Source organism: Saccostrea echinata, unplaced genomic scaffold (assembly GCF_033153115.1).
Source record: "Saccostrea echinata isolate AGI-Se365-2 ecotype Australia unplaced genomic scaffold, CSIRO_AGI_Sech_v1 ptg000005l, whole genome shotgun sequence".
NCBI classification, from domain to species: domain Eukaryota; kingdom Metazoa; phylum Mollusca; class Bivalvia; order Ostreida; family Ostreidae; genus Saccostrea; species Saccostrea echinata.
Genome location: NW_026889754.1, coordinates 14766287 through 14777564, shown reverse-complemented (window position 1 = coordinate 14777564; position 11278 = coordinate 14766287). Strand labels below are relative to the sequence as shown.

At 34.4% G+C, this 11278-nt stretch overlaps 1 protein-coding gene and 1 pseudogene across 1 annotated transcript; one reads left to right on the top strand and one right to left on the bottom strand.

The window, feature by feature from the left end:
* The first annotated feature begins 304 nt into the window (after positions 1–304).
* Positions 305–1450, top strand: LOC133180081 (uncharacterized; annotated as a pseudogene).
* Positions 1451–3513: 2063 nt separating this feature from the next.
* LOC133179695 (putative nuclease HARBI1) lies at positions 3514–9522 on the bottom strand. Its single transcript, XM_061314388.1, has 3 exons — positions 9493–9522; positions 9025–9159; positions 3514–4268 (listed from the first exon to the last, which is right to left on the bottom strand). Exons 1-3 carry the CDS (start codon positions 9520–9522, stop codon positions 3837–3839), a joined length of 597 nt encoding a protein of 198 aa, XP_061170372.1. The 3' UTR covers positions 3514–3836.
* Between the last annotated feature and the right edge of the window lie 1756 nt (positions 9523–11278).

Sequence of the window (11278 nt, the reverse complement as noted above, 5' to 3'; positions counted from 1 at the left end):
GGCGGTCAGTTTTGAAGAAAAAAAAGTAGCGAAAACGCCTAAATATTAAAGGTGAGAAAAGTGTGTTTACATGAAGGATGTATGTGCATGGTGTTTTCGAGTTGTCAAGTTTTAAATGTTTTAATTTAAGTATGAATCATATATCTTATAAATTTCAAATTTGCCACCCCAACACAAGGTGTAAATTTACACCCAGATTTATTCATTAAGCAAATTTATTACGCAAATTCTGGTAAAACGTTGTGACATTGTCTCAATCCAATTGATTGAAAATCAACTTCTTGAACTTAAATCATATTCCAGCATGCCGACACTCCTCGTTAAAGGGGCAAATGGTACATCGTTTACTGTGGAATGTGACGAACATGTGCAAAAACAGTTACTGTCTCCAGATGCTGGTAAATACAGTTGTAATGAATGTTTCTCAACTAAAATAATATTCACATCATTAGTAAAAAATAAAAGTATATGTTCATGTAAAAAAAATAAAGAAGAAGTAAAAACTTATGTGATTTTACCTTAATTTGAATGCAAGGAATTTTTCAGTCTAACGTGTTATTTGAAAACATGACTTAAATGTTTATTTAGGGAGCAAAACTTAAACATAACATTAGGGGACATGTATTTTGTTTTTTACTAGGTATTGTAAATGGTTGATGGCTTGAATGAATTTGATAAAATCTCAACAAGTACTTTAATGAAAATAAATAAATTCTCGTATTTTAGATCCAGGTTTGAAAGACATGATTGTAAAAATGCTTATAGAACATCAAAAGCCTGAGCCGCAATTTGACAAACCACCACCTCCAGCTCCTCCACCCACCAGTCAGTCAGATACTTCAGAAACTACTGATTCCCCCTCCTCGTCAGAGTCAGTAGGGTTACCTGGGTATGTGTATGTGTGGAAGGATAAGGAGGAAGACATGCTAGTTCACTTAAGGCATGAGCGTCAGGATCTTTTTTTGAAAACAAGAAACCATGGCATTTTGTGGCAGGAAATATCAAGTGAGCTGTGCAAGACATTTAAAACTAAAATTTCAAGCACCCAAGCATTGAATAAGTATAATAATTTGAAAAAGAAATGGAAAGAAATAATTGATGCAGGAACAGGCACAGAACGAAAGGACTTTCGTCTGAAAGAAGAGTTCGATTTGGTTTTTGGCACTAAGCCATCTGCAAAGCCCTCGATAACACTTGACAGTACAAGCACTACGACCAGTGATGATCCAACACCTCCAGGAAGCCCTAGCAGATCACCCCGGAAAAGTCGACCAAAAGAGGCCAAAACCCTTCCAAAAAGAAAAGAAAATTTCAGACATCTAAATTATTGGAAGATTTGTCCAACAGTGAAAAGGTATTTAATTCAAAAATTGAAAAATTTCACAATGAAAAGATGGCAAGAATGGATAGATTTTTGGACCTGTTTGAGAGGAGTCTTGAGAAGAAATAGATAAGGCCAAAATAAAAAATACCTTTGTTTCCCCTAACGTGACCGATCCACTTAAATCGCACCGACTGAAAAGGTTTTTTTTTAATAAGATTATTCAAATATTTTTTTTATTGTCTATCAACTTTATAAAATACGATTTTATTAAAATCTGTTTTTATCAGAACGGCGACTTTTGTTCTACTCTGATCATGTGGTCACAAGTAAAGGGTTAGTTTGAGTTATAAAACAACGGCGTCGTATCGATCTTATTATACATATATGTATATCCTTAACTCATTAGAATCCTACACTCTTGAAACATTTCGTGAATTGAATATATCATGACTTAAGAGTGTTTCGATTGTATTTACAAATGTGTCTTCTAAAATTAACGTACATGTACGTAGTAAGCATGGCAAAGCCTGCCTCAAAAGCAGATGAGGGGCCCACCTTGTGTATACATATCAATAAACTTCACTGGATTTCATTCGTTTGGATCTAATAAACGGTTTATGTATGATCCTATTTTTACTATATGGGACCATAGCAGTTGTAAATATGTCTTTGTATAATTATTTCATCTTGATAAATATAATTCAGACGTCGTTTCTTCATTCCTTTTATTTATGGGTTAAACTTCACGACTCTTATCATTAGATATATAGCATTTTAATCATATTTAGATATGGTTTGGTTGAATTAAATATTGTTAATACATGTACACTCTTTCCAAATAGTGTAGAAATCTTTAAAATTGGCTTTTTGTACAGCCTCCTGAGAGGTCCAACGACTTTTTTTTAGTTAGGTCCTTGAAAATAGGTTGTTTCTTTGCTTTAAAATCCCTTTAAAATTGTTTGTCCGACAACATTTGAATATCTACCTGGTGGAGGGCTCCAAATTTAGCCTTTTATTCGGCACCTATGGCCACTGATCATTAAGCATCAGTAAGGGATTTTTAATTTTTGATGCCAACATCTATACTGCGACACTGGACGTTTTTAAGGTCTCATTCGACTGACCAGTCTCCACATCCCACATCGGGACCTGTGACTTAGAATAAGCTCCTAAATGACGTCCTGACTCTAAAACGAAACACTCTATTATCACTGCGCCACGCAAAACCCTTGACATTTTGCCTGTGTAAGCACTTGAAGATGATAGTAGGTTTGAAGAATATACTCGGATGTCCGATGGTTGAGAATTTGCGAATCTTGTCCTTTTGTAAATATTCGATTTCAATAAATTTACACTGGCCTGAGATATTTCACAAGTTCAAATGAATAATATTTGTGAATTAATTTACCATACTTGTTGCTTTTGAATTTCATTTGTATGATATTCAGTTTAAAAATCGGTTTCTTTTGTTTTTTCTTATTTATAAAGATATTATTCAATTTTTCAGAATGCATTTTCATAACTGTTGTCAGAAAAAAAATAATTTAACTACCTACCTACCCAACTTCAGATTTTAGGGTCGGGTTAGGGGAAACAAAGATATTTTTAATGATGGCCTAATTTGGATATTTTGCAACAGTTACTGAGTATTTGAAATTATTTCATGGAAAATCTTGAGCTAAAAGAAATGTGTTCAGCTGAATCAGTTGTTTATATACTCTTTATTAAAAGGGACAATAATGATAAAGTTCCTGTTTACATATTTATTTTTTGTTTGTTTGCTTCACACCTAGAAGGTTCATGCAATGTACCTAAACTTCTTAAAATTTTTGTCATAATTTTTTTATTACCGAAGTAGGTTTGTGCAATATAATTTGTTGTTTATTTTTTGTTGTACAAATTTAATTCAAGTGTTGTTGAATGTTGATTAAATTTGCAAAATCTTTTTTAAGTTTTCTCATTATTCAATATACCTCTCATCTGTATACATGAAATATTTGTTCTTTTCTTATTTTGGTCTCAAATCTAAAGAAATAAGCCATTTTATTTCTCACAAAATTAGGCAAATACATAATGTTTATGTATATACTTTTACGGTCATGAAGCGAGCAAACATTTCAATGTGTACAGCTTAATTGAAGGAATAAAGGGCCATTGACACAAAGGCAATAGGAATAAAAAACTTTTTTAAAAATCTTTGAACATTCTAATGCAGTTTTGAAATGCTACAGTGTAAATATATAGACTAGTGGATAACAAGAGAATTAAGGAATGTTAACCAACTGCAGTCACCGTACAATTCCTGCATGACCATTTTGGTAAATGTTTTGAAATTGATTTGGATGAACATCATTTAGTTGTTCGATGTAACCATCTACATCATCATTATATTGTACACACAAATTATGTAAAATGCAAGCTGCATAAATCATTGTACATATGTCTTTGTGGTCATGGAGGGGAACATCCCTCAACCTTCGAAATCTCCCTTTTAAGTGTCCAAAGGCTCTCTCTACATTTTGACGGATACTTGAGAGTCTTTTGTTGAACTTAAGTTGCTGCCTAGTGAGATTGCCCAAGTTTTAAATGGCGTTATCAACCAATTTCTAAGAGGGTAAGCATTATCACCAAGTATTAAATGGTTCTGTATAAACATTTCTCCATTCTCAGCTTTCTGGTATAATCCGGAATTACGAAGTGCGTCGTGAACGCATCCGGGCCAACCAGTGTAACAATTGATAATCTTCAGTGTTTGATCCACTACAATCTGTAATTGTATAGAAGGGAATCCCTTTTTATTGTAGTAGTCCTTTTCCCCATCCAAAGCTGATGATAGTTGAATGTGGGATCCATCAATGAATCCTATAACTCCTGGGAGTCTGCAATTTCCCTGAATTTCCTCTGCTGTCTGCCGTTGCTGTTCTGGGTTTGGCCGTCTTATTACCTGCAATATTTAAAAAAAAATGATATATGACTGTATGTGCCTAATCCCAAATCATTAAAACAACATGTTACTTGTCCCATATAGGATGAAACACAATAGCTTTGTTTTCCTTTCTTAGGGAGATTAACTGATTTTTTTTTAAGTGTTTATTTTTTTCTATAAAAGAACATAAAATTAATACTGCAACAAACGGTTTTGGGTGCAAAATATCTTACCTTTTGCTTAGTTGACCAATAGCTTTAAAAACGTCCTTTATTATCCCATGGACCGTTGAAATTGATAATCCAAAATGATGCGCAACCTCTCTCATAGAAGTTGTATTTGCTAGGTACCAAAGCGCTACAAGCAGCTGTTTGTCTGGGGGGACAGTGGCTTGAGGTCCGTGGCCATTTCTTTGCAGGACAACAAATACTTCATTCAGAATGACAGTGTAAAATTCTCTACTGAGTCTAAAATGTACTTTAAAATCATCAATATGTGTAGGATCAGACATCAACTGTACTACGTTAAGAACGTACCCCTCTACTTTAGGTACTCTGTCTCTCTTTGACTGGATCAGATGCAGTGTTTTCCCTGCATTATTAAGGAATCTACTCTCTGATTCTGTGTCATCTTGTAAAACTTCAAGAAACAAATAAAAAAAAGTCCTCGATATCAGCCATGTTGGGAAACTGTAGTTCAACCAGAGAAAATTCGGTCAACAAAGAAATGACGCATGCGCATTGAGCTTACGATAGTATTACCCTAGTTTGTGTTCGAAGTCACTCAATAATGTTTGTTATGCTGACAAATGTTGAAAATCAAGTTTTAGTTTTATTTTCACCCACTTATTTAAGGATTATAAAGCATATTGAAGTCGTTGCTAGGGATGAAGTCTGTCGTACGTAAAATCTTAAGTTTAATCTGCTACGAATGCGTTCGTGAAAAGCATTTATGATTGTTGTAAGAGATTCTTAAAATAAAATCTTAAGCAAAAACTTAAGATTTTTTGTGAAAAGGGCTACTGACTTGTAAGGCTGAGAAAACGTAATTAAGGGTGTACACACGGTAAGGCTAGAACTTACATTTCAAGACTTATAAGACAAGCCCTCCCGTGTATATCGGCTCTTGAGGAATAACTAACTGATGATGAGGCAAGCGAGAGAAAAAAGAAACATCCAGAAACAGGATATTTTGTAGTTTCAATTTTAAAGGAAAACAATTATGGTTGTTTTTTTTTATATATTGTCTGATATATGTACTTTGTGTTTAGAATGTCTTCATGAACCATGTAACATAATCTGTCCTCATGTATATTCTGCTGGAGGTGAGTTTGGTCGATATTTCTTAACGGATATGCAATGTCATTTAACTTGTCAATCAGTCTGTGTAGCTCTGTTTAGCCTTCCACTCCTTCAGTTGATTTTTTAGGTTCTGAAACCTGTAATTTGCATGTGTCATGCATAAATTCTATTTTTGTCGATTTTCGCGTTTTTCCGTCAGGGTGTCACTTTAAATATACCATAAATCGTTTAAGCATACGAAGACCTAAGATAAATATTTCTGGTCAAAGCAATATTCTTGTTCTCCCTCGCGCAGTTGTCCATTTGAAGGTAGAGGACTTCAGGAAGGAATCAAGGAAAAGACACTGAGTAAGATAGATAATGTTAGATTGGTTGAGTGGCTGTATTCGAATTAATTGAAAAAGCCAAAAACCCCATCCCAAGTACTCTACCCCTACAAGGTGCACACACAACCTCCACATGCCGGAGGTTATGCGGGGGTCAATTTAATGGCATGCACAAAGTATGGCATCTGAGTCTTTTTCTGGTCCATTCCGTCTATTATGAAGGACGGGTATCTGTTGGGATGGAATTTTGCCTTTTCCTGGTGTGTAATATTTTTGACGCTCGAGACTTAAAAAAATGATAACATTAATTACACAAGTAAAATTGATGCAAAGAAAATTTTGACAAAAAAACCTTCTCAGAAAATGTTTTAAACATGTACATTTCAACATGACAATTACCTGGTCCTAGAACAACCCACTCAAACTCGAGGAAACCTTACTCTAGCTTCTCAGGGTGTGCTTCCTGGTGATGTTCACAGGATTCCTCTTTTGAACTGTAACACTCTTTTAAACCTGTGCAGTATTGGCATCGGTAAATGTTGTTTATGACCTGCAAATGGCAACCCATCATATACCACAAACAACCATCCCTTATCTCCCCATTTAGAGTATTGCTCGACTTCTTCCTGAACACCTATCTATTTACAGATGGACCTTGCAGAGTTGTAGGAGTTAGGGTTTAGAAAACAAGAATCACTAAGGGTCAGCAGTGGTGATGTGACCGGCTGTTTGCTATAGGACAGGCTGTGGCGATCTGAAGTAGCAGCTTGCAGATTTATTTGAAAGTGATCCTGGCTACAGTTAAATTAACACTGCAAGATCTGCATTATCATCATATGCGATTCAACATTTTGAGTGCCTATTGGATTCGATTTTTAAAAGGTGTACTTGAGAACAGGAAAACCAAGATACTGTGAAACTTGGGTTGTGTCTAAGGTGCTTACGTTTTGCAAAAATTGTCTCCTGTGAAATTTATTTCACTTAAAGATCTAACTTTGAAATTAGTTATGCTAATTGGTTAATCAAATGCCACTAGATCGCAGTCTTTGGATCTGTAAACTGTAAATGATGTATGCAAAAGCAATAAATCATATTTTTAAAAATCTTTTTTAAAACAAAAAAGACCATTCTATTTGTGTGAACAATTAGAACTTTTTGCATATCCACCTGATAGAAGGTTACGTGTTACTTTGGTGTTGAATAAAATATGAAGAACGCACCAAAAGTTTAAGAGGCTTGTGTACAGATTTATTTATAGGCTATGTAAAACCAACAGTAGGATTAAGATAGTGATATTAAAATCAGGAATTGATATTGCTAAATTTGCACCACACAGTGTAAGATCAGCCTCAGTTTCGAGAGCATCTGAAAGTTGTATACCAATTGATAATATTTTAAAAGTTTTACATCCTATTAAGAAAGATGCATAATTATATCAAGAAGCTGTATTCAATAATTGATGCTATTTATATGTTTTGACATAAGTGATGTTCAGTATCAGATACAGAGTTGTACATTTACATATGAATCAATCACGAAAGAAAGTAAATTTGGTGTATACCTAGTGATAACGTCTTGAGGTTTTTTGCATAATAAATTGTGGATGTTTCGGTATACTTGTTTTTCTTTGTAGTGAATATTTCGAATTCACCATAGTCAGTGTTCAAGATCTCTTTAAAGTCTCGTATGATGCAAGAAGTGGTATAACCTAACAATAACCAATCTGAACGAGTCTTACATTGGTAAAAGGCGAATTTTGGTAGGGATTCTGTGAGTCATATAATCACTTAATACTAAAGAAAAGTTAAAAATTTGTTGTGTATTTATGAAAAATATGAAAACTATCATCCAGAAATTCAGAGTAGAAATGTGAGGAAGCAAAACCAACTCGCTAGCATTGTCAGTATATAATACACATTTATTGACTGGGTTCGAGGGCAACGGCCTTAGGCAAACAGTTTAGTTCCTGGGTCCGACAAAACACAGTCAATAAATGTTTTGTTATACTTTTTATTTTATTTTTTATTTTTTGACATCCATGTGTCTTTCACTGTCTTCCGTGATGAGATTAAACTCGGTCAATTCCGTCACAGTCGAACACCAACGAATGCAAATGAGATTTAGCTCCGCCCATTGTGTGACGTAAGCGGTCCAACATCTCATCGACAAGTCCAACATCTCACTCAGCGGTCAAACATCGATTTTTTTTTTTACCCGAAACTGATTTTTACAGTAAAATTTCGAAGTGAATAATTTTATCAATTTTTATGAGAAATACATAGAGCAATTTATTTTTTAACAGTTTACATATTTTTAAATGTTAAGTCTGTCGGATGGGACGTTAAATGGTGCCTCTTGTCAAGGATAACAACCCCCTTGGCACGTAAAAGATCGTTTCTCTGGATTTCGAAAAAGAGTAGGCTCATTGGGGGCCGCCAGAGAAACCGAAAGCCTTTCAAATACCGGTCAAATAAACTTCATTTTTTCGCCGAAATAGGGCTGAAATATTGCCGACTCGGCATTAAACAATAATCAATCAATCAAATGATGCTGCTACTATTTCTCCTTCTATAGCTTCATCATTTTGTAGCACCTGTAAAAAACGAGTTATTTAGAGTTCATATTTTTGAATACAGTAAAGCTGCAGGGAAACATCTCATTTTGATACCAGAAAACTAGATATCATTAAGATACTGTACATTTACTTAAAAAAGCGGGCTTCATAATTTACCAGCTTTGGTGCACACAGCAATGCACTAATTGATGACAACTGTTAGTAAATGAATACGATATGTTTTTCATTTTTCATCCAAACAAACAATAATTTTATTTTTGCCTTATGACTAGGAAAAAAAAATTAAATTGTTTGAAAGAAGATGAATTAAACTTTCTATATATATGGATTTTTTTTTATGTATTTATTGATAAAAATTTGTTTTGAAGCAGTCAAGTCAATACACACCGGTAGATATGGGATCATGTTACATGGGACTCCCATTCATGATAGCATATTAACACCTAGTGCTGATGTCGAGGAATCATTCTCATTTTTCCCCTTTACATGAAAGGAGCAGTCAAATAAAACACAGAGATAAATCCATACAAGGGTTATTAAGCTCTGATTGAATTCAATATTATTTTTTTTACCTTGATAATGGTTCCTTTTACAGAAACTCGATCTCCTTTCTTCTTGGTAGCAACTTCTGACACTCTAATTGGTAGAGGATCCCTCCACTTGTTGACGACTTCTTGGTGTACACTAGGTCTCCCCGTTTCCAAGAGCTATGTATATAATAAATACAATGAAAATGTTTAGAACGCAGTGTTTAATTCGAGTTTTTGATGATCCTAATCTACAGAACCAACCTTATTTCCTCCTTATAATTAATGGGTTTTTTTCAAGGAATGTTTTTTGATTATTTCTTGCATCAAAATAGATACTGTTATCATTTTACTAAGAGCGTGACAGTTTGCTTGATGAGTCGTGCTAAAATTTGTATGCTGATGATCATATTAGTCATCGATTGGAAATTTGATTTCACTGAAGTCAATACTAATGTGCAATTATGAAACTTAGAATACACCACTTGTCCATCTCGTTGAACGACTGTTTACCAGTGTGGCATTTGTAGTGAGCAGCAACATGTAGTCAGTCAAAGTCTGTTTTCTGTCCTTAAAAAAGCATATTATTTTAGTGGATGGTTTCAAATACACATAAGAAAATTTAAAGAATGGAAGTAATAAGGCTAGTACTCTGCAAATGTTGTACTACATAACATTATGGGGAGTAAATCTTGCTTTGAGAGTGTGATTTTTTTAAGAGAGTTAAACACCATCAATGACAGATATGTGGTAATGTTCCCTAAAAATTTAAAAATAAAATGGAATGAATACACCAATATATTGCCACACCTTTTCTAAAACGCACTGGAAAATGTAAATATTTGTTAAGTGATCACATTGTTTTAATATTAAATATAAAAAAACATTGATAAATTGGCATACAATCTGCTGAACACAATGAATACAGTCTACAAGTTTGAATTAAAAAATTCCTTTTCATACTCCTCAAAACAAATGAGATCATAGGTTGTGACTGTGAGGTAGAACACTTGGTTAGACGGTTGAACTGAAAATTCATATGGCATTAACTCGTCTGGTTCTCAGTCTTTCTGACCGTCTCCTGGAAGGAATTTTGGAAGGAGAGGAAGGTGAAATATTCTTCAGGTTTAAATGTCGAACCTGAGTTGAAGTTGTTGGGATAAGAGTGGAAGGTTGAGCAGGATGTGGCACATAAGTTGAAGTTGTTGGAATAGGGAAGAAAGGTTGGACAGGTCGAGGTTTAGAATGTGGAAACTTAGATGAAGCTGTGTTTGGACAAAGAATTGAAACTGTAATACATGTATGTGTTTGTGAAGCTCAGTTTGGCTAGGTGGTGGTTGGAATTGGTGAAATGCACAAAAAGCGATTAACAGAACTTGAAAGAAGAATTTTTAATGACATCTTTTGTTTAATTTCCATATTACCCCCCCCCCCCTCCAAAAAAAAAACCCAAAAAAGCACAAATAAAACTGAAAAATAAAGATAAATGGACATCAGATATCTTACAGTAATATTGTAAATAAATTTTCATGTGATTTGTAAGAGACCCCATTTACATCTGTCGTTCGGTGTATGTTGTTTCTTTCCTGCTTATACATTTTCTTATGTAATTTACACAAAGAAATAAGGAAGGGAGTGAACATTTTAACGCAAAAGAAATAAAGTGAACATTAATGAAAATAAATAGACTGTACTGAAATGGTTTGGGAGGGAAATTGAAATTTTACTCTTCATAATAAATTATACCCGATAGACAATTTGCAAGGTACTGATCCTTTCCCAGAATATCGTATATGGGGAAATGCCTGATCCGTTGTTGTTGAAAACTCAAAAGTCATAGTCGTTCTCTGAAATCAAGATTACACAAGATGAAATTAAAATTTGACAAAATTGAAAAAAACAAAACATTTATATGTACATTCATGTTACTGTAAACCAACTTTTATTCGCGACGACTTTATTTCGCGATTTACCGGGGGTAAACTAGTTCGCGACGATTAATTTTCGCGATCAAGCCTTTTTTTTAATCTGTTGTTTATAGAAGGAGAGACTTTAAAGATTGTTCGCGGCGAGAAATATTCGCGATGACAAGGCTCTCGCGAACCTCGCAAAAATTTCTCGCACGCGAATAAAAGTTGGTTTACAGTATCATGCAGAAATTGACATTAAGAAAAAGTGTACCATTTCAGATGGTGATGAGACAGCCGACAGTGAAGAGGGTGCTTCTGATGTCAATGTTAAAGAGGTCTTGGCAGAACCAATTGCTGATGAGGAGGAACGCGGCTATGTTCAGGCTGTC

What these genes read in the sequence shown, in the direction of transcription:
- LOC133179695 (XM_061314388.1), bottom strand. Translation starts at nt 9,522, where the DNA reads ATGTTGCTGCTCACTACAAATGCCACACTG. An exon ending in TCACTACAAATGCCACACTG is followed by an intron (nt 9,160 to 9,492) that starts GTAAACAGTCGT and finishes TTATATACATAG; the next exon opens with CTCTTGGAAACGGGGAGACC. An exon ending in TAAAAGGAACCATTATCAAG is followed by an intron (nt 4,269 to 9,024) that starts GTAAAAAAAATA and finishes TAAATATTGCAG; the next exon opens with GTAATAAGACGGCCAAACCC.